The following is a 23,409-nucleotide window of genomic DNA, read 5'->3' as shown; positions in this document are numbered from 1 at the left end:
GAGAGACAGGCAAATAGAATAGTGGAGGGAGGGAGGTGGGAGAGAGAGAGACAGGCAGATAGAATAGTGGCGGGAGAGAGGGAGGGAGGGAGAGACAGGCAGATAGAATAGTGGAGGGAGGGAGGGAGAGAGGGAGAGACAGGCAGATAGAATAGTGGCGGGAGAGAGGGAGGGAGGTGGGAGAGACAGGCAGATAGAATAGTGGAGGGAGGGAGAGACAGGTAGATAGAATAGTGGAGGTAGGGAGGGAGAGATAGGCAGCTAGAATAGTGGAGGGGGGAGAGAGAGAGAGAGAGACAGGCAGATAGAATAGTGGAGGTAGGGAGGGAGAGACAGGCAGCTAGAATAGTGGAGGGGGGAGGTGGGAGAGAGAGAGAGAAAGAGAGAGAGACAGGCAGCTAGAATAGTGGAGGGGGGAGGTGGGAGAGAGAGAGAGAAAGAGAGAGAGACAGGCAGATAGAATAGTGGAGGGGGGGAGGTGGGAGAGAGATAAAGAGAGAGCAAGCAAGAGAGAGAGACAGGCAGATAGAATAGTGGAGGGGGGGAGGTGGGAGAGAGAGAATGCATAACCACAGAGATGGCTCGGGCTGGGAGCTACAGTAGCTGTGGCATTTGGGTTACAATAAGTACTTTATGAGATGCTCACTGGGTATGCCGACTATTCACTGCTCGGGCCCGTCTTAATGGCTTAGCCCCTCCACTGGGGGGAAAGAGGGAGAGCCACCTCGGCTAGTGGTCCTGAGAGAGCCCCCCTCGGACCCCGGGCCTGTCCTCAGAGGGTCATGGCACTAAATGTAACAGAGACACCAAGGCCTTTGAGCACAACAGGCACTTTAGTGGTAAATGCATGTCAAGATGTGAATGTGCCCATTGTCCCCGAGCCACCAGAGGGGTTGTAGTAGAGAGCAGGGAACACCGCCAAGATACAAGTCCCATTTACTGCCTGTCATGGCAGGGAGCGTCCATGTAATTGCACGCAAAATATTTTTTGTGAAATCATAACGTGAATACTGACAGAGTAACTCGGTAATCCCAAAACAAGCGCCGGCAAGAGAGTGGATTGGAGGAGCCGAGATAGATAGTTGTCAAGCACAGTAAATCCCAAAACTTGGAATATTTATAGCACGAAGTGCATCCATCATTGCCTTCCTGCCTTGAGGCTAGATAGGGGACAGCGCGCCTGCATTTGATATGCGGAACCGCTTATTACAGAGTGCACTGCATTGTGCTTGGGTTACCCGGCTAGGCAAAGGAATAAGCTTATGTGGTTTGTGGTTGCGTGTGTGTGTGTGTATGTGTGTGTGCGCGCGCGCGCGCGCGCGTGTGTGTGTGTAAACATGTAAGCGAATACACATGTGTATGTGCCTGGGCGCATAACTGTGTGTGCATGCTTGCGCATCACATTTACACGGGCATGCATGTGCCTTATCACATTTAGTTGCATGCAAAACGCATGTATTTCAGTCAGTGCGCGCGCGCGCGCGCGTTAGTGGCCCCAAAACCTACTGGTCTAAAATTAAAAAATCTGGGTTTTTTGAGCGAGTCTCTAATTAGAGAGGGGAGGACCGAAATCCTATTTTGAGAGCTGCGGCCGCGCACGCCCTTCCCATATGTTCACACACAAACGGGCAGATGGCGCGAACACACGCGGCACTGCGTCGCGTGCAACACGGAGCAAAGTGGCGCGGAGGGTCTCTCCACGTGGAAAAACGGCCTCGTTACGTCATTCACCGAGCGTCGCTCGCGGGGAAGCGCCCGTGACGCCGTGTTTCTTGTGTCGGGTCGGAGTTGCGCAACACGCCGTTTCCGACAAAGCCGGACAGCCGCTGACACAAGAGGGGTGAACAAGCACGGCCGGCGTCGTTACTATTGACGATCGGGCAACAAACGCTGAAGTTATCGCCCCTCGGGCGAAGCGCTACCGTCAATTATCACGACGGTCGCGGCGGACGCCTCCGAGACAAACCCGATCAGAAAGTGTACGGCCGCAGAACAGACACCCGATGGGCCGTTTTGATCGTTGTCTCAGAAGTGTTTCTACACTTTTAATGAGGCAATTCGGTGAATCTGGCCCTTTGGGACGTGGAATGTGTTGTTTCCCCGACTGCTATTGTCTCATTGTTCCGTCTCATAACCAGCCTCTGTTTTCTGCTCCGCAGCAAAGACTGCTGGGAAATAATGTCGGCCCCGAGAAAGAATGGCCTCACATCTGTCCGCTGCAAATACTCCCAATATTTGGAGAAGTTTTATGACATATTTCTTTAAATACTTGCCATTTACTCTGTACGTGTTTATTTGTTTGTGAGTGCGTGCAAGCGTGTGCGTGCAAGTGTGTGCGCGCGCGCAAGTGTGTGTGTGAATGCAATGTTTAAAAAAACTCAACACGCAATTATTCAATGCCACAGAGACTGTTTAGCAGCAGATGCCGAAAAAAAAGGGATAGGGTCATAAACTTGTGGAGAATATTTCACTTTAAGCTATTTTAGGTGGGAAAACAACAACAACACCAGCAAAAATAAGGTCCTAACATTTAAACAATGCTTTGCGGTCTCGATGAGCCATTCAACAAGAGTTCACGTCTTAATTTCACAGCTGGTCTCGTTACTTCGGCCGGGGAGGGATGAAACACATTCCCATTCGCTGTGGGACTTTCTGACCCCGTTTACACTTGGGTTTTAAAATACGTTTCTGTAAGCGATCGCATCACAAGTGGACAGCACTAAATACAAAGTGTAAACGACCGCCAAAACGTTTTGTGAACCGGTTACTCAAAGCACTTGCCGAGGTGGTCTGGGACGCATTCGACCACATATCTTTTGTGGTGTAAACGCTAATGCGTCCTGATGCGTCCCCGACAAGGACGTAGACAGTAACGAAATCTTCTTCTTCTTCTTCTTCTTCTTCTTCTTCTTCTTCGGAGTAACGAAATCTGATCACAAGCGGTCAGCAGGACGCACTTGGAGACGCGTGATAGACCCAGGTGTAAACGGCGATGTGTCTCGCCGTCCACTTGTGATCCGATCGCCCAAAACGCATTTTAAAACCAAGTGTAAACAGGGTCTTAGATACAAAGGCGGTGGAAAACCCCGGTCCAGAAAGTAAAAACCCTAACCGTGTCTTCACTCCATCCATGTATTAAACCAGCTGTTTTGGGAAACTAGTCAGTGCAATTTTGATGGTTTAGTACATGGGTGGAGTAAAGGCACAGTTTTAGGGCTTTTACTTTCTGGACAGGGTTTTTCCACCCCTGCCGGAAGTCAAATGATGGATCTGGAGTGATAAGAGGAAAATGACCCAGACTGTGCGGAGTAAGGGATGACACGCACTGAAAAAGCAAGACGAAGCATTTTGTAAGAGGGTTCTTACAAAATCGCTGCACTCTGTTCAACTAAGGGGGGGAGGGGGGGACTATTTGATTAAAATCATCCAGACTGATTTTTAACAGTAACCATGTCAGACTCCCCCGCGCGCACACACACACGCAGGCACGGACGCATGCACGCATGCATGCAGACACACAGAAACCCACAGGCATTCCCACTATAGACACCCATGCGATACAGTCCCAAAGCAGGAACTTTGGGGGCCATTGTGGTCAGACATGGGGAGAGGGAAGAAAGTCGGAGCTGGCAAGGAAAAGCAAGAGTCAGGCATTTTTGGAGTAAGATAAGAAGAGCTGCGCAGAAGGGGAAAACTAAAATAACACAAACTCACTTGGGGGGTTTGAGATTACTGTGACAACATGCTTCTCTGTTTTTGCAGGGGTTTGAAAACTCCCAACCTTTTAATCAATAAACATTGTGAGGTGATAAGTGACACGTATATCCATCGTCCGAAACAGAAGGGCAGGCCCATATCGCAACTATACAGAAGGCGCATGGTTGTGTCCCGGGCTAAAGCTGTGTCTTTTACCTTGACCTGCGTGGACGCGGGGGGGGGGGGGTTGGGACTTGTGTGGCACTGACAGGTGCTGAGGCTGAGTATAAATCCCTGAGTATCCAGTGTCAGGCCTTTGTTTGCTTTTTTGATTTATTGCTGACCATGGCCCCACCTAAAATGTGCAAGGGGAGTGCAACCCCCCCCCACCAAAAAAACAACACCTTTCCCCGTGTAAATAAACCCTCTCCCTGCAGGAATGCCCCGGGGTTTCCAGCACTCTCTCATCTATTGGAATTCTCCCTGCTGATAAGACGACTGTTGGGACGTTTCATCGACATACTCCCATCTCAACACGTCCTGACTCACAGACCCAACATAAACCGCCGACACATCTGCTAGCTCTTCGGTATCCACAAATAAGGGCCCCCGGCAATGTGACTCAGAGGGCAAAACGGTGATAAGAAACAAACAAATTACTGCTGCAGACAATCAAGGATAAAAGCGGATTGTTTGCAGGTGACTGGAGAACGTAAAAAAGGAATTCTCCCTGACTGGGCTAGTGATGGCCTATGAGCAAGAGAAAAGGACCAAGAGACTGAAACTGTCATAACAATTAAGGATATTTAGAGATAAAGTGATGAAAATCTTCTGCTCCATCGGAGCAACTACTGCCAAGTTGCCCTCAAGCAGTTGCCTGGTATCAGACTGAATTGGCGACTCGTTACACTCCATTTCCATCTTCAGTCTGACATTGCCTCCACTCCGACCAATTTCCGTGGGGGAGGGGGGGGATTCAATTATCCCTAACCAATCACCAGAGACCAACGTATCCTCCAGAATCTAACGCCCCCCCCCTCCCTCCCTCCCCATTTTCTCCCCAATTGTACACATCCAATTACCCCACTCTTCCTAGCTGTCAAGGGCGCTGCTCCACCCTCTCTGCCGATCCGGGGAGGGCTGCAGACTACCGCATGCTTCCTCCGATACATGGGGAGTCGCCAGCCGCTTCTTTTCACCTGACAGTGAGGAGTTTCGCCAGGGGGGACGTAGCGCGTGGGAGGATCACGCTATTTCCCGCAGTCCCCCCCCCGAACAGAGGAGGCGCTAGTGCAGCGACCAGGACACACATCCACATCTGGCTTCCCACCCGCAGACACGGCCAGTTGTGTCCGTAGGGACGCCCGACCAAGCCGGAGGTAACACGGGGATTCGAACCGGCGATCCCCGTGTTGGTAGGCAACGGAATAGACCGCTACGCCACCCGGACGCCCTCTAACGCCTTTTTTAAGTCGACAGTGATGCGTAGCCATGCCAAAATATTGGTTTTACCGGGGTTTTAAGAGTGGAGCGAAGTAAAAACAAACTATGATGTCGGGCGATATTGAGAAGACACGCTGTCTAACGTGACAACACCTTCACAACGGCGTTAGTCCCGCCCATGGCGCTGATTGGCTAATCGTTAACCACCCCACGGCGCTCACGGGATAATCGCCTTTTCAACCGAGAAACCGCGTTTCATGCCACGATCCCAGACCCAAGGAATCGGTCCACTTGGTGGAGCGGGCCGATTCAAAGATCTGGACCCAGGCAACTCAAGCAGGCCGCTCAACCCCAAATTTCTCTCATGGAAATGTGATCAACAATTGTGTGTTAATCCAACGCATGTACTCAGCAAAACCTTCCCTGGCTAGACTGTTTTTCTGCAGCTGTTTGCAGGCATTTACAGTGACTTTTCACATTTTGATTGGGGGGGGGGGAGTAATCAAGTCTTTTTTTTAAATTATTATTCAGTATTTCTATCTGCAATATCCGAGTACCCCTAGAGCTGCAGCGAGTTGTGCCGAGAGCACAGGCGACTCCAGCTCCAGCTGTCCTGACTGAGGGGGTGTCGGCACCGCATTCCTCCCAGCGCCTGCTGATTACCGCCAAGGACAGGCACTGGCCTGACCGAGCGACCCCTCCCTGAGTATCAGCAGCCGCTCGTTTCTGTTGGCACCCGGTGACCCGGGGTTTATCAGCCGCTGACACTGTTGAAAACAAACGGCCGAGGGAGTGGCAACGTTTCGACTCGTGTGAAACCGAAAGCCACCGGAACAAACGAGGGAGCAGCGCCCCCCGAGACAGACTCCACTCCACTTCACCTTCTCCTTTCATTGTGTCATTAAAGTATTTTCTCTCTCATTTTGTTGTTGTTGTAACCGGTTATTTTCTTGCCCGGTGCGGGATTCGATACGGGGTGTACTGCACCACAAGGCGACGCCACTAACCGCTCGGCTAAAGGGTCAGACCCGTTAGCTAGGGGCTAACGGGTCTTATTAGTAGTTTACATTGTTGTTGTTGTTTTTTTACAGCAACAGTTCTGTTATTCATTAAAACGAAACACTACCCCGTCACACACAGCTTCAACCGCGGAACCCAATGCTCGCTATGGGTTTTGTGTGTGTGCAGTAAATGGCTGCGGTGTCTCGGCGTCCACAAATATAAACGCACTTCCTCGTCACCGGACTCGCCGGCGTGCTCCTTGCGGCGCGCAAAACAGCGCTGCAATGGAGGCACGAAGCAACGCCGGGCTCTCTGACAGCCCACTGACTCGTCTACTCTCCTCCCCTTTCACCCCGGGGTCGAAGATCTGCAAGTCAGGGGCTGGGGGAGTTCGCAGTCTCCAGGGGCACATCCCTCTGAACAGCCTGCCAAAACTCCCATTCTACCGCCTCCATTTTTCTCCCTTCGCTTTCTGCACGACGCCCCCTCTCCGGCTTCCTCTCCCCACCCGGCTCCCACCCCAGTCCGGCGTCCTCGTCGGCTTGGCCCGTCCCCTCGCTTCTCCGTCCACTCCTTTCGCATTTGTTTTTTTTTTGTTGGTTGCTCTTCTTCTCCACGACGGCACACGCGGGCCTAACTTTCTGCTCTACTTATCGTTTTCTTCCCCTCTACCCTTCCTCTCCTCTTCCTCTCCCAGTGATCCGGCTCCCTTCGCAGCCGTGCATAATTAGGCCCAAACACGGGCCAGCGCGGGCCCACATCTGGAAGGAGTTTAGACATGGCAGTTTCCTACCAAGACGACTAAATATTTAGGTTGAGAGTTACTGCGTGTGGATGAACTCATGATAGAGGGGATGGGAAGGGGAGAAAAATGGGGGACGAGAGCGCAAGATAAAGAAGAAAAAAGAGAGTGTGGGGTGGGGGTTGTGGTGGATGACTGTAACTCACGGCTGAAGGCTGAGAGCTAAATTACCCGCCATTAAGCCAGTGATAAGTGTAAGTTTATGGAAATAATTAAGAAGGCGCAACCGCAGATGGAAATGTGTGATATCAATAGTGAGGAGTCCGGCGAGATCAGACGTAGCGAGTCGCCAGGGCCGGCCTCCGCCATTATTCAGTGGCCCACGTCAGAATGAGGCGTGGCGAGGGCAAAACAAGGACACGCCACTGCTGCGTGACGGCGCTGCGAACAGAAAGGTCGTCGTTGTTAAGCTGGTAACCGGAAGTAGCCCTCATACTGACCGCGAAGCCTCAACTGAGCAGCTAGCATAGTGTAAACTACTAATAATACACGTTAGCCCCTAGCTAATGGGTCCGACCCTTTAGCCGAGCGGTTAGTGATGTCGCCTTGTGGCGCAGTACAACTCATATCGAATCCCGCACCGGGCAAGAAAATAACCGGTTACAATAGCATGATTATTTACCCAACACCCCGGTCGGATGCGTAATGTTGACATTAAAATAGGCGCTTTGCGCCGGTTCAACCCAGCATGAGATAGCTCGTCTGAATCGTGGTTACAGCGACCTGCCCAGCCGACACGTCAGAAACAACAGTTTTAACAAAAGACTGACTGGTTTGAGCAGGTTAAACGGTGACAGAGCGCCTCTTACTTGCGTCGCTGTCGACGACCTCTCTGTGAAATCCTTCCATGATGGGCAATACCAAGTGGTAGTAGAATAGAGGGGGGGAGTCAAGAGTGAATATTGGTGGGGGTGCAGAAAAATTATATTTTGCCAGTTTTTTTTTTTACCAATGAGTATTATAATGTTAATTAAGGAACAGTTTTTAACATCTTACACCAACGTATATATTTAGGTGTCCTCACTGAGAAGCCTTTTTGGAAGGGTCGCAACCTCCCCAAGAATCCACGCAGATGGTACAGCCAGACCTGAGATTAAACGTCAATTTGTGAGTAGGTGAGTGAGTGAGGGAATAAGTGAGTGAGTGAATAAGTGAGTGAATAAGTGTTACGGCCCTAGTGCCTAGTGAATAAGTGAATAAGCCAGTGAGTGAGTGAGTGAGTGAATCAATAAGTGAGTAAGTGAATAAGTGAGTGAGTGAGTGAGTGAGTGAGTGAGTGAGTACATAAATGAATAAGTGAGTGAGTGAATAAGTGAGTGAGTAAATACATGAGTAAGTGAATAAGTGAGCGAGTGAGTGACTGAATAAGTGAGAAAGTGAATAAGTGAGTGAGTGAATAAGTAAGTGAGTGAGGGAATAAGTAAGTGAGTGACTGAGTGAGTGAGTGAATAAGTGAGTGAGGGAACAAGTACGTGATTGAGTAAATAAGTGAGTGAGTGAGTGAGTAAATAAGTGAGAAAGTGAATAAGTGAGAAAGTGAATAAGTAAGTGTGTGAGTGAGTAAATAAGTGAGTAAGTGAATAAGTGAGTGAGGGAATAAGTAAGTGAGTGAGTAAATAAGTGAGTGAGTGAGTGAGTAAATAAGTGAGAAAGTGAATAAGTGAGTGAGTAAATAAGTGAGAAAGTGAATAAGTGAGTGAGTGAATAAGTAAGTGTGTGAGTGAGTAAATAAGTGAGAAAGTGAATAAGTGAGTGAGTAAATAAGTGACTAAGTGAGTGAGTGAGTGAGTGAATAAGTAAGTGAGTGAGTAAGTGAATAAATGAGTGAGTGAATGAGTGAGTGAATAAGTGAGTGGGTGAGTGAGTGTGTGAATAAGTGAGTGAGTGAGTGAGTAAGTGAATAAATGAGTGAGTGAATAAGTGAGTGAGTAAGTGAATAAATGAGTGAATGAATGAGTAAGTGAATAAATGAGTGAGTGAGTGAGTGAGTGAGTAAGTAAGTGAATAAATTAGTGAGTGAATAAGTAAGTGAGTGAGTGAGTGAGTGAGTGAGTGAGTGAATAAATTAGTAAGTGAATAAATGAGTGAGTGAATAAGTAAATGAGTGAGTGAGTGAGTGAGTGAGTGAGTGAGTGAGTGAGTGAGTTAGAATCCAGGTTCAGGAGGTACTTCGTATCTGAAAGAGGAGTTTGACAATGCCGGAGTCGCTGGTTGCTGCTTTGTGGTTGGCAGGAACAACAAACGGCCATCTAATAGTTTTAATAAACAAATCCCCGTTGGGATTTCCCATGAGGCTGAGGGGCCTCAGCTGGAATGTTCACGGGGGCCAGCTGTTGTGCATTACATTTAGCGCCCAGCCCCGGAAGCCGTGGACCTGGTGTCCTCCAGCTCTTGTCTGTACTGCACTGCTCAGCGTGAAGGAGTGCCTTCCTCCAAGCTGCCCAAGGAGCGAGGGCAGCGAGGCCGGCTGCCAGACCGTCAGATCTGGAGGGGAACCGGGCCAGTGTAGGGCATGCAGAGCTCCCCTACTACTGCACCTGGGATGCTGTCTGCAGTTTTTTCTGGACAGTCTGAGGAATGTCAGGAATAACAGAAGTATCAACACAGCCTCTCACATTCCACATCTGGAGCTAATGTCATGAGCAACAATGAGAGCACGTATGCTCGAGAAACTCACTGAGTCTTCTGCAGAGAGAGAGAAAAAAAACTGCTAGTCACCCCAAGTGTTCCCAGAAAAGGTAGAGAAAACGATAAATTTTCAGATGGATTAAGGTCAGAATTGTTTGCTCCTCGTACACAGCCCAATAAAAGTGTCACAGAATGCCAAACATGTGTAGGAAAACAAATAAACTGAAATGAGTAGGTGCAGGGATGGGAGATTATCTTCAATCACCTCCACCGCTGCCACCCAGGCCACTTTTTATTTTTTTTCCCCTCTGGTTTGCAGCAATGTGTTCTCCAGATGTTTATCCTGCCTTTATTAAGCAAGTAACGTAAGGCCCTATAAATGGCCCGCGAGTTGCCTTCAGCTCTCCCAGGCTCAAATTCCCTAACCGTGCCTCCTCTACGCCTGTTTCGCTTCTCTTTTCTTTTTTTTCCCCTTTTCTTTTCTTTTTTTTACCGTGCCCATGTTCGGTTAGCAGTGCAAGAGCAGGGAGGCAGCAAGGTAATGTGGGAATGCATGAGGGGGAACCTCGGAAGAGGTGGTGCCATCAAGTTAACACGAGAGACGGTTGTGAGCAGCTGAGAAAGGAGAGCGAAACGGCGCTTTAGGTTCTGGTAAAAGCGAGACACACACCGTCCAACAGGATGTCCAACCCACTGACCGGTAGTCCACCTATCCAGAAAGTTAGCCGTTTTTACCCCGCGAGCTGGCCTCGGCCTTCCAACTTCTTTGCAAAAACCTACTTTGAACCCAAAATAACTGCCAACGTAAACTGCTAAACGATAAATATCCATCGGACTACGTTGTCCCAGGATGTTATCGAGCCACGCAGTGCAAGTTCACACCGCGGGTTGGAGAACGGTCGCCTTTCCTTCCTGAACAGAGTGGGATTGTGACGGGGCGGCCTGCAGACTGAAGGGGATGTTATGGTAGTAAAGGAAGGAGCCAGTCCGCCATTAAAGCACGGAAAATAGTATTTCGAAAAAAACGCAACAAAAACAGTGGAGATGTTTGAATTTTGCGAAGGCGGGCGGTAAAAGACGGTGGGGGGGGGGAAAGGGGGGGGGAGCCGAAGTCAAAGTCAAATTTGAAGTGACAGAGTTGTGACAAAGAGGGAGGGCCAGATGACGGCTCGAGTTGGCCTGCCCTCTCAGTGATCTTCTTAATGCTTTACAGAGAAGCGCCGTTCGGCATGCCACTACCGAGCTAAACCAGATCAAGATGTACACTTCTGACCTAACAAGTCTTATTACATCAACAAGACTTAAATACAGTTAAAACTAAGGCCACGGGGTCACGGTGCGGGTGTGTGGGCAAGGCCGAGGGGGCTTAACCGGATCATATGAGACTACTTTTATTTGCGTGCGCATCTGTTTTGTTATTAGCTAGGGACACATGGCCACTGCCATCAATGCGAGAGCGTCCTCCACAGCCCAATATAATCCAGGGCTGTAGTAAACCGAGAGATGTAGATCCCCCCCCCCCAAAAAAAAAGTCGACCTTTTTTATTCCAAACACAGGAAACTTTCTGCAAGCCTGTGGCCAACAATGGCTACGAGTGCACTATACTTTATTGTGTACTAAAACATGCAAGGCTTAAAACAGCATATGGTCTTATTATTGCTCCTGTCGTGACTGCTGCACGGTTCCACCGAGTCCACTTCAGCAGGACTTTTTGAACCCAGGCTACACCCATGTAATCTACTGTATATACACTATTTTACCCCTTGCAAAATGAAATGAACCATACACCCCCCCCCTCCTCAAAGTACAGCCTAAGGGAGAGCTGTGGAGGGTGTGAGATGCTCCTTCGGGCCTAAAGGGGGGAGAGTGTGGGAGGGGGGGGGGGATAATGGCCAACCTGAGTCCATAGAGCTGTCAGAAAACGGTTGCAACTTACAACGTGACGGTCCTGTTGGGGAGCAGACTGGCATCTGGGATTTCCGACAGCTCCTCTTTGTTGCAGCTGACTCTCCTCCCCGGGGCCGAGGCGCCGTGCGCTTTTGGACGCTCGTCCGTGCAGCTGCAGCTGCTGGAGATGAGGTCGGGGCAGGCCTGGGACAGCCTCGACTCGGAGGCAGACAGCAGAAGCAGCATCAGCAGCAGACGCCCCAGCAGCGGGATGCCAACGTCGGGTACCAACATTGTCCTGTCCAATCTCACGTCATCCCATTTCTCCGCGCTCGAGCTTCAAAAAGGGGGGTGGGGGTGGAGGAGGTGGAAGAGGGGTGGGGGGGACGCAAAAGCCTTGAGGTCCGGAATGAATGGCGTGATCCTGCGTCTCAAGTCCACTCAACAATGAGCGCACATGGTTTAAGCCATCGTCATGCTGGCCCGTGCGGTGTCCCGGCGTGTCATGACGCGGCAGCCCGCGCACACAGTCCCGTTACCTGCATGGTGGGTAAATCCAAGGGGTCGGTTTTCTATACTGGTTGTCCTCCCCCCCCCTCCTCCTCCTCCTCCTCCTCCTTCTCTATTTTAGCCCACTAGTAGAATACAAAAAAAGGGGAGACGTGTTAATCACCTCTTAGAAAGTGACCCAGCCTAACTCCTTCTGGGAGTGTCCCACGCGCAGACAGCTATTCCCGTTACTCACTTCATCCAGCGGCGTTATGCCCAGCGAGACTCCCCCACCCCCCACCCCCCACCCCCCCAAAAAATATATTTTTTTTTAAAAAATCCCTCAGCCCGAACACGGCACCGTCACCGTCATCTGTGGCTAAAAGGAAAACCGCGGCTCACAAACACCCGTCACTGGTCCCGGCGCTCTCACAGAGGTATAAAAAGTTTACTTTTTCTTTTCCTTTTTTTCTTTTTTCTCCCTCCCCCTCCGGTGCCGAACTTCTCCGCCGAGTTCTGCTACAGCCCGGTCGGCCAAGCTGCAGGCTGGAAAATCTAGACCCGACCGGGGGAATCTTTTGGATTCGGGCGAGAGTCGAGACGGTCCTCGTCGGCTCCGGTGAAATTCCCCGCATCTAGCGGGTTTTGCCCGCCTGCCTCTCTGTCACACATCAGAATCGGCTCCTGCCCCAAGTGCGCCTGTTCCGTCTGCGCCTGCGCTCCGCTCCGCGCGGTCCTAGCGCATACAGCTCACCTTCGGCACGGAATCGACAGAGCTGGCGTCGAGGGAGGATGATGATGATGATGGTGGTGAGGAGGAGGAGGAGGAGGAGGAGGAGGAGGAGGGGGATGATGGTGAGGAGGAGGATGATGATGATGGTGGTGAGGAGGAGGAGGAGGATGATGGTGGTGAGGAGGAGGAGGAGGATGATGGTGAGGAGGAGGAGGAGGAGGATGATGGTGAGGAGGATGATGATGGTGTGGGTTGGAACAAAGGTGACGATGAAGTTTGGTAGCCGTGACAAAAATGTCTGCCATCGTCAAAAGGGGGCCCCGTAACAGAAACACGTGGTGGGGTTGATTGGTGTCTGGATCCACGTGTGTGTGTGTGTGTGTGTGTGTGTGTGTGTGTGTGTGTGTGTGTGTGTGTGTGTGTGTGTGTGTGTGTCCGTCGCCCCGCCGGTCAGCGGCTGAGCACGTCTTCCTTCGGCGTGTCGACAACCTGCGCCGCAAGGTTATCCAGGAGCTGCTGTGAGGGGCGTCCCGTTGCCCTTTGCGTGCTACCGCTTCGGAGGCTCCTGAAGTTTCGTGCGTAGACAACGGTGTGTACGTTTCGGAGCTTGTGCCGCAATACACTTTGGGAGTTTTCCCCTCCATCGGTTTCCACGCAGATTTTGATATGACGTCATGTTGCCGCAGTCCGACGTTTCTCTGCAGACTTGCTTGCATGTCCGTAACCGGGTTTTGTTTTTGCTGCCATGCAGGTCAACTTTGTTTTGTTGGCACACTTGTGCAACAGTAATACTTGGCCACGAGTTTCAACAGCTTCCAACCAAATATTTCAATAGATGGGCACTTTTACCAGAGGTGATTATGTGTGATTGTAGCTGATTGCTTTGTTTGCGTAGCTTAATAACCCCAGGGGGGGAGGGGGGGGGGCTAGTGGCTATCATAATGAAAGGGATTTGCCTGTTTAGGTTCATTATCTGGATTAGCCGGGGCAATGCAAACAGGTTTAGCAACTCAAACCGCCTTGCCAACCTGAAAAGGGCACCGAGGAAGCCCGATTCAAAGCCAACAGACTGCAGGCCTTTGATTTGTTTTGGTTTGTTTGTTTTGGTGTTTTTTCTTGCCTGCCGTTTGTTGTTTCTCTGCACAGAGGAGCAACAGCAAACCCTGTCTGGCGACTTCTACAGCAAAAAGTGTGGCATGACAGAAACTACATATGTTCTGTAAAAAGTCATATTTTTTGGCTTGGAGAATGGAATTTGAGTCAGGCAAACGATACGCCCCCCCCCACAAAAGAATCCTGTACAATCCAATATATATATATATATATATATATATATTCGAGCTCGTTCACTTCCTCGAGGTCTGCTTTTGAACCCCCTCCCCTCCTCCTCTCCTCTCCGTGCACGGAAAGCTTCCAAAATATCAGACGCCGCAGATTTCTGTTTTAAAAATACATTTGGATACAGGAGAGGCTGCGGGGGGAGGGAGGGGGGGGGAACGGAAACCCGGCTCTCGGGAGTATTTGGAAATATGAAAAGGTGCGCCGCGAGAGCGTCTGAGAAAGGGGAGGGGGGGCGGGCAGGCGGCGGAGGGTGTCCATGCAATTGAGCTTGACGTGTATTCACTGACATATATCCAAACGGCCCAGCACCTCAGTCACGCGAGCGGTACACCCCAGTCACACAATGGGTGTAGTGTGTGCTCTGACCCACCGCCGCGGAGCCCCGGTTGTGTTATTGCTGTACCTGATACCGTAGCTAGACCGGAGCCGGGCTCGGAGAAGCCGGCGTGATCACCCGGGGAGAGAGAGAGAGAGAGAGAGAGAGAGAGAGAGAGAGAGAGAGAGAGAGAGAGAGAGAGAGAGAGAGAGAGGGCGCCCCTGCTCAGCGGCGGAACAGAGGGCTGTTTATCCGAGCTGTTAAATAAGGCTTCGGGTACAACACTCCCCTCCGTCTCCGCAAGGCCCAGATCTCTCTCATCTGGAGAGCACAGTCGAGTTTCCATTTAAAATGTCACGTCCCAAACTGCACATTACATCAAATTGTACTTAATGGCATCCAGACAAACTTTAATGTCGTTCCAACATTCTCTCCGTGCACCCCACAGCCCCGTCACTCCTTATAGCCAGCTAAGCAGTCTCTCCTGCTTCTCCCCGCTCCCACATCTGGACCCCATTCCAGGTGGGGAAGCGAGAAATGGGGGGTAGGGTGGGGGGGAGCACCGAGAAAGGAAGGCGGAAGGACTCGGGGAAGATTGAAAAATGAAACCGAGATATTGTCTTGAGAGGGATTTATGGGAGCGATGCAAGAGGCTTTTCGGTCAGGACAGGGCGGTATGGGAGACGGTGATGCGATGATCGCTCTTGGATCGTCTCGACGGCGTCTTTGAGAGGACGGTGGGACGATCCAAACGCGATCCATCTCCGGAGCGAATCTTGGATCAGAACGTGAACGCTCGGTAATCAAAAGAGAGAGAGAGGGGGGGGGGGATCCCAGATCCCAAATGGAAAGAAACTTCAGACCACTCTTTCAAGGCTCTTTTCCATTATCGGGTCCTACTGCTTGACGGCGTTTGTCTCTCGTCGAACCACTGACATCTAGTGGCGGTGTTCCGCTACTGCATGCGTGTGCGGCTGCGCCCGGTCAGCTGTCCCACCGACCCGCCAAGGACTCACACGGTGGGGTAACATCTACTGGACCGGGTGCCCGTTTTGATTTAGGACTTGTGGGATCATTGCAGCCAACGGGCCTCGTTCGTCAGTCGTTCGTACATACTAATTTGCACACCCGTGCGATTTATTTAGCCCCGGAGTTTGTCTCGGAGGTCGTTACGGGACCCGGGTAACCCCTGAATTCAGACACCAGTTGGCCGACGCTGACGCCTTCGCAAGTCTGGCAGGCTGCTCGTTGTAAGAGGGAGAAAATAGATGTTAGGGGGAAGGAATCACAACCAAGCATCTGGATTCGCTATTGTCCTGTCAGACATAATTCGGGGCTAAACATTCCACGGGCGTGTAGGAACAAACTTGTACGTACGAACGATTGATGAATGAGGCCCCTTATTCTTACAGTTTACCGCCTCGACGGCATTTCTTCAAGAGTCTGGTTTTAGTTTTCAGCTTGAGTCGGGGATTTACAATTCATATTTAACTTCGCAGTCGTTAAGATCGGCAATACTAGCACGAGTGATAAGGTTCCTAGATTCCTAGCTTCCCAATAAGATTCCTAGATTCCCCAAGTTGAGTTAAAGGGGATAAAGGAATGGAGGAGTTAGGGGGCCTCGTTCACCAAAAATGACAAATGGCTTCCCACGTTTGTGTTCAGGTTTCCCTTGCTTTGTGCGGCACAACAGCTAATGGCTTCCTTTGTCTAATAATTCATTGAGATGGGCAAGCTACAGTTTCTTTTTCTCTGGGACCCACCCACCCACCCACCCTCTTTCTATCCCAGTTCCTGGAGAGCAAACGTCTTGTAGGGGAGACACGTTTTGGATAACTAGGGCAATACTGCCCTCTTGTGGTCACTACGCTAATTTAAAGAAATGCTTAAAATGATTTTATCGCAGCCGTGATTCCACGTCATACAGTCTGACAAAAAGAAGTACAGGCTTAACCTCCAGTGTATTTTAAGCCAGGAAGGCCAGGGATACTCTCAACTTTGTCGCGTTAATATTTACTGTCATGAAAACTGCTCAGATGTGAACCACAACAGTTTATACTTCAGTCACCCCCATTGGTGCCGTTTGTGTTTTACGACAGAACGACGGTAGTTTGTGTGGCTGTAACTTTACTTGTGCACCACAGGATGAGTCGTCCTTTCTCCCTATCTCCCTGTACACCAAACAATATCTTCAGCAACCTCACCCCAGAAAAACATGAATCTCATTTCTATGGACTTATTTCTATGGTATTATATGAGGAAGTCAGGAGTTGCAGAGAAGTATGTAGGAGTGGTGCAGGATATGTGTGAGGGAAGTGTGACAGTGGTGAGGTGTGCGGTAGGAATGACAGATGGGTTCAAGGTGGAGGTGGGATTACATCAAGGATCGGCTCTGAGCCCTTTCTTGTCTGCAATGGTGACGGACAGGTTGACGGACGAGATCAGGCAGGAGTCTCCATGGACTATGATGTTTGCGGATGACATTGTGATCTGTAGCGAGAGTAGGGTGCAGGTGGAGGAGAGCCTGGAGAGGTGGAGGTATGCACTGGAGAGAAGAGGAATGAAAGTCAGTAGGAGCAAGACGGAATATCGATGCGTGAATGAGAGAGAGGACAGTGGAATGGTGAGGATGCAAGGAGTGGAAGTAACGAAGGCGTACGAGTATAAATACTTGGGGTCAACTGTCCAAAGTAACGAGTGCAGAAGACAGGCGAAGAAGAGAGTGCAGGCAGGGTGGAGTGGGTGGAGGAGAGTGTCAGGAGTGATTTGTGACAGAAGGGTACCAGCAAGCGTTAAAGGGAAGGTTTACAAGGTGGTTGTGAGACCAGCTGTGTTATATGGTTTGGAGACAGTGGCACTGATTAAAAGACAGGAGGCGGAGCTGGAGGTGGCAGAGTTGAAGATGCTAAGATTTCATTGGGAGTGATGGAGGACAGGATTAGGAACGAGTATATTAGAGGGACAGCTCAGGTTGGACGGTTTGGAGACAAAGCAAGAGAGGCAAGATGGAGATGGCTTGGACATGTGTGGAGGAGAGATGCTGGGTATACTGGGAGAAGGATGCTGAATATGGAGCTGCCAGGGAAGAGGAGAAGAGGAAGACCAAAGAGGAGGTTTATGGACGTGGTGAGGGAAGACATGCAGGTGGCTGGTGTGACAGAGGAAGACGCAGAGGACAGGAAGAGATGGAAACGGATGAACCGCTGTGGCGCCCCCCAACGGTAGCAGCCGAAAGTAGTAGTAGCAGCAGTTATTTCTATGGACCAGAATCAACAAAATCCATCAAACTCACCTTAAATCAAGAGCTGTTCACGCTCTACCATCTATCCTACATCTCCCATCGCGTGCAACGTTTAATTATGCTTGTGGCTCGTGCATCTTATAGGTGCAATTAAAACTGTTACACACATTTCTTCTTCATAAATGATGTATTGGGTGTCGAGTCGCTGGGTCCTGACCTGGTAAAACAAAGACCCTGACCACGTGGATTAGTTCCAGTGGTTTCTCCAATGTCAAAATGGAAACCACTGAGTATCCAGACGGATTCTGATATTCCTGTTCAGCTTTTACGAAAGGGACCAAAGATTGTTTAAATAATTCACTTGTACTGACACATGTGCCACCGGGTCACCAGTGGACACCGAGGTCTCCAATATTTAGCTGGCACAGAGCTTTTCTATAGAAATCCTTCAAGTTGTGCATACATTTGAGATCTCCTTGTTGAGTACTGCATTAAGAGGTTTAACTCTTCTTCATGTTGAATACTAGATGCCACTCGTCTTGCAAATTGCCACTGCAGAAAAGCAAATAACTATTCTAAGTTGCCTGTATTTTTGCAATCCTTATCTTTATGGTAGTAGATCAAAGGGGACAAATAAAAAAGCAAGTACAGATCAAGTGCAAATATTTTTCCCCACTTGCCGTCTGGTCTACCGTCTTGTGCAAAACACGCACGTACATTTCTAACAAATACAGTTTTACACAACGGTACGACAGTGTGTGAGCGAGTGAAACGTCGCTGCAAGATGACCCACCGTCCCAAAATCAATCTTGTATGACAAATACAGGCACCTCCAATGAACAAGCTTCACGTTGTGATTTTATTAAGTGCGATATGAAATGAGAACGTTATAGTGTATTTTACTCTTGGCGCCGCCTCAACAGGACAGGCAAGAGGGTCATCGGCAATTCGTTCCACACTAGAAGTCCTGTGCATACATTATGAGTCTGAACGCTCTAAAATATAGTATACAGTTCTATCAAAGAAACATCAAAAATATATATGTATATTGCATTAATCTATGTTCCCTCATAAGCAAAAAAAAAAAAACTTAACAAAAATAATTTTGCAAATAAGTAATGTTCATTATTTTAACTAATAAGATCTGCTTACAAAAGGAAAATAATGGGGGAACCAGAAAGGGGATTTGGCTGACACTTGGAAGGAAAATCCACAACTCCTTTGTGATATAGGGACAATGCAGCAATGCAGGCACTTCAAAGGAATGACTTGATGTGTTCTCCGCGCACACACACACACACACACACACACGCACACACACACACACACACACACACGGAAGGCATGCAGAGACCAGTGCTCTGGTGCATGTGATCACGTCCATGCACAAATGCATGCATGCACACACACACACACACACACACACACACACACCCCATACGCACACGCACACACACCAACACACAAACATTTGTATGTGTACAGTACATTGTCTGAATGGCATGCAGTTCATATGATTTTTTTTTTCTTGGTCCCTTTTTTGTTCAAAAATGGGTCAGCAGGAGATTCAAAAGACAAAATAATTGTCGTTTATTCAGATCCTCACAGCATCAGGAAACCAGTCCTGCTGTGTTCTTCTAATAAGCTGGCGCTATGTTAATGTTGCTTAAGGTAAGTGTGATGTGGTTTAAATATGCAGGTGCACATCATTAGAGCGAGGGTCCGTAAGTGGGGGGGGGGGGCTAGGACGTGGTGATGAAAACAAAGCTCCAATTCCCATACAAGTACAAGAAAGGCAAGAAAGTGAGTGATAACAATGCAGAGTATGGTTAAAGGCAATCAGAAATGGTGTGTCCAAACGGATGAGCCCTGCCCACCTCTGTGCCCCAGCCCCAAGGTCTATGACAGAGTCAGATGCGGCGAGGGGTGACAGGCAGGCAAGTAGCGCTCCATTTCTTGGGTCAGGCGGCTAGGTGGTTGGGCGCCTTTAGTGGCGAGGGGAAACGGTGGCTCGGGGGGAAGTACTTGGGCCTTGGTACCTCTCCCGGGCGTGTTTCTCGCAGAACATCTCCTCACCCGCCCAAAAGTGGCCCCTCATCTTCAGGTTGAGGCCACAATCTGTGCAAGTGTAGCATTCTGGATGGCGGAAGCGGTCATCCATGATGCGCACAGCCTGTGTTCTGAGGGAAGATCCGAATAATGAATACATGAATGCATAAAAACAATAGCACAAAAAAAAACTACTAACAATCAACAATTACGACTGTAGGGTCAGTCAGCTTATCTTAATCTTACCTAGGAGCTTGTGTGCACATGAGGAACATTTACCACAGGGCAAATAGCCATTTAAGTATGGCGACTTGATGACTCGTACCAAAAACTAATTGGTTATGCAATGACAACTGCGAATTATGCCTGTGAATATGCAACTACAGGGGACAACTGGTTAAATGGTGTCTTACACAATGCTGATGCCACACTTCTCACAGGTGTGGTGTTTGCTGACGCCTCCCACTGATGCGCTGGGCTTCGGGGTGTTGGGCGAAAGCTTCCCTGGGAATCGCACAGCTGCCTCTGGGTGATTAAGGCACATGTATGTGCCAACACACACACACACACACACACACACACACACACACACACACACACACACAAAACAAAGAATGTCAGTCAACAGAAAGGAGCTAGAAACAGCACCACTGACAGCTACTCACAGGAAGGTCACGACAGGCTTGTTGTACCTTTCCATTTCGAAACCAGTATATCCCATCATCACTTTATTTTTCTTCAGTGCACTCTGTCAGAGCTTTCCTCTCCTCTTGCAGAGATCTGTATGCGTTCACCACTAATCGTTCAACACCCGCAATTGTTCATGGAACATGCCCTGCCCCCCCCCCCCCATATGGCTGGCGGTATTATCGGTGGTTAATGTCTAAAAAGATTATTGTTAGTTTGGTCTGATCTACCGAAACAAAAGAACAAAAGGTGCACGACTGCGTTGCATGGAGGATCGCTCAGAATCGAGTGCACACGGCCGGCCATGAATCCAGCTTCAGCTCGGGGTAATGGGCCATGTTAAAGACTTCACAGTTCAAGCGTGCGCCGCCTTTTGTGCACAATACACCCTTGTCAGGGATTACTTCAAGATGGAGGCGTTACATACCAGACAACTTCCTGAGTGCTTTTAAATTACTGTGAAGTTGATATAGTTTTATATATCGGCAGAATATAAAATATATGCATATATTTACAAATATATAGCATTTAATCCTCCAAGCAAAGCGGTATATCTTGTATGATGTGACACAGTACATCATTGAACTCTATGAACAAAAAAAAAAAACTTTCAAATTTACAGAAGTTTTTAAAAACTTAGCATGCTTTCATGATTATGAATTTTATGATTAAACATTTATATACTTTCTCCTATGCAACATACCAAACTCTGAAATCCATCTCTGCAATATGTTTTTCCATGCAAAGTGTGAGTGTGCTTGTAAAGACAAGTGCTCAGCCTATCACACGATAGCTAAGAGATGCTCTGATTTTAGATATCTGTTGACTTGTGACACCACTGCCCCTTAAATCTAACCTTTCTCATCAGCCTCCAGGACCTCTTGGAGCATGCGGAAGGTGTTGGACTGTCGAGGAGGCGTGCGAGACTCCTTATTCTCCTGGATCATCTTGTATACCTCAGAGTCCCTGTCGAACCTCTGCATGGCAAAGTCAGAGCTGGAACTGCTGTGGGGAACCAAAAAGACAAAGAGCGGGGTTCAGATGATCTAATACCGTACACACGGCTCACGGTGACATGTGCAGTCGAGCATGCATGCCAGCTTATGAGAGGCTGGCTTGACAGGCTGCGGAGGAAATGAAGGCAGGAGCAGCAGCCAGCTCTGTGACTTTGACCTCCACGGAGAAAGTCTATATTGCATTCCCCTGGCAAGAGGCCAACGCCATTCTCCAACCCTATGGATGTACACTTAGCGCTGATCTGGATCCGTCTCCAACCCATTTAACAAGGGGCACTGATCCAACCCTGAAAATGTCCTCTATGCAAAAATACAGCGGACAGCAAAAAAAAAATTGTGCACTAAAAGACATATTCACAGTTAAGCAATTAAAAATGTTGATGTGATTGTATAAATCTTATGAGAGGTTTCCTGATGTATGGAAACGATGACCAGATCTTTTCAGATATCCATCCCAGCAGCGGTGACGGTGCAAAATACCTGACTCGTGACTATATTGATGGGTAGAAAAATATTTCTTTTACACACTAACCAGATGCCATTCAACCTTAGACAATACTCACAAACACATATTGTAGTAGTACACACTAACGTCAACATGCAACTGGTTTACTTGGAAGTAAGCCAGGTTTCGTGGTCACTTTCATCCAATTAGAGGAGAGAGAGGAGCAAGGGAGGGAAGCGTTGCCGGCACCTGAGGATATTATACGCTGCCAGCTAATTAAGAGATTATTAAATGGCAAACGGGTTTATTTAATGAGCAACTTCTTAACCCCTTGAGAGGTGGTTCGTTTCTTACTTTATGCATGTTTGCAATAATAGTCCTCCTTGCCCATGTCTGACTCTGGCTAAGAAACATAAGAAAAGTGATTGACCCATTTAAAAACAAACACAAAAAGGAACCAAGAAGAATGTCCTTGTGTTTGTGTATTTGTCTGGAGGGAGTCGTCGGGTCTGGCTGTCACTAAGAACCGGTTACCCCAGTACAGACTGTAGTTCAGGCGGGCCGTTCACCTGTAGTCAATTGGAGATGACGTCCCAGCTCAGCTGTCAGCGCGAGCTAGTCGAGTCCCCGATCAGGACTGGTCACCTGTTCTCGCACGCCAAGGTAAAACGTGACCAAAATGGTGCCGCGTACACCTGGGGGGAGGAAATCCGCCCAAATAAAGAAGCAACGCTCAAGTTTAAAACCGTCTTCCTGGTTTTAAAACGACTCGCCGTCATTCTGATGTGCAAGTAGCAGATCACCACTGCCAGAGCTTAGGGTTTTGGAAAAATTGTTTAAAGACAGGACTATTCATGGAGCCGTTTCTGATGCTTCTAATGGGAGTTTAAATATAGGGGGGGTGTGTGTGTACTTTCCGCCTGCTTTTCATCAGGTTTTGCTGCACACTTCCATAAGTGAAAATGGCTGTAGCGGGACATGGCAAATGGACGAGACAACAAATGTGTGACTGAGGCCTTTTTTTGTTGCTCAGACCCTTTTCCTCTGCACCGCTGAACATGGTTCAAATTGAAAACAGACCCCTCCGCTCACTGCACACCCTCCGAGCTCTCCACATGCTCAGCTCCACCCTCGGCAATCCGTTTCCCCTTGTTGCGTCTCTTACTATGCCTTCTGACATGCAAGCTCAACAACAATGTGAGGTCTAGGTCAAATATGTGGAAAAACAAACAACAGGAGTATTCAGGGTCTGACAGAAAGGCACTCATTAAAAAAAAAAAAAAAGCACAACACCATTGCAGGCAACTTTTCAGTGCAAGTGTCCAAGAGGCATAAAGTACAGGAATACCTGAAATCCTTTATTTTCCTGAAACCCTTTCGCATTAAAAACATGTTGACATCGGAGACCAACTTCCCTTCTCTTCATAACCACCCTTGGCACAGGTTGCCCATGATTCTGATCTGGTAAAGAAGTCTAAAAAAAGGTCTGTAGCCAAAACATAGATCGGATCACCGTTTTGAAGTCGGACCACATTTCTCGTCATCAGCACAACGGAGCCTGTCAGTCTAAACATTATATGTCAAAAGCAACACACCCTAAAATCCTTTAAGAAATCAACTAAAACTCACATGA

At 48.9% G+C, this 23,409-nt stretch overlaps 2 protein-coding genes across 3 annotated transcripts in view; both read right to left on the bottom strand.

The window, feature by feature from the left end:
* Window positions 1-12,045, bottom strand: part of adgra2 (adhesion G protein-coupled receptor A2) — a 54,112-nt gene extending 42,067 nt beyond the window's left edge. For both annotated transcript variants that reach the window (XM_056282661.1, XM_056282668.1), the window contains exon 1: window positions 11,509-12,045. In XM_056282661.1, coding sequence (XP_056138636.1) covers window positions 11,509-11,753 — 245 coding nt within the window. In that variant the 5' untranslated portion in view covers window positions 11,754-12,045. The remainder of the gene's footprint in view (window positions 1-11,508) is intronic.
* A 6,114-nt stretch (window positions 12,046-18,159) lies between these two features.
* pdlim2 (PDZ and LIM domain 2 (mystique)) overlaps window positions 18,160-23,409 on the bottom strand; it is a 42,325-nt gene continuing 37,075 nt past the window's right edge. The window contains exons 8-10 of the mRNA XM_056285911.1: window positions 21,172-21,320; window positions 20,042-20,153; window positions 18,160-19,759 (exon numbers count right to left, since the gene is read on the bottom strand). Of these exons, the coding sequence (XP_056141886.1) occupies window positions 19,567-19,759; window positions 20,042-20,153; window positions 21,172-21,320 (454 nt within the window). The 3' untranslated portion in view covers window positions 18,160-19,566. The remainder of the gene's footprint in view (window positions 19,760-20,041; window positions 20,154-21,171; window positions 21,321-23,409) is intronic.

This window comes from Lampris incognitus, chromosome 1 (genome assembly GCF_029633865.1).
Source record: "Lampris incognitus isolate fLamInc1 chromosome 1, fLamInc1.hap2, whole genome shotgun sequence".
Classification (NCBI taxonomy): Eukaryota; Metazoa; Chordata; class Actinopteri; order Lampriformes; family Lampridae; genus Lampris; species Lampris incognitus.
Note: the sequence above shows the minus strand (reverse complement) of the source record. Positions and strands in the feature narration are given on the sequence as shown.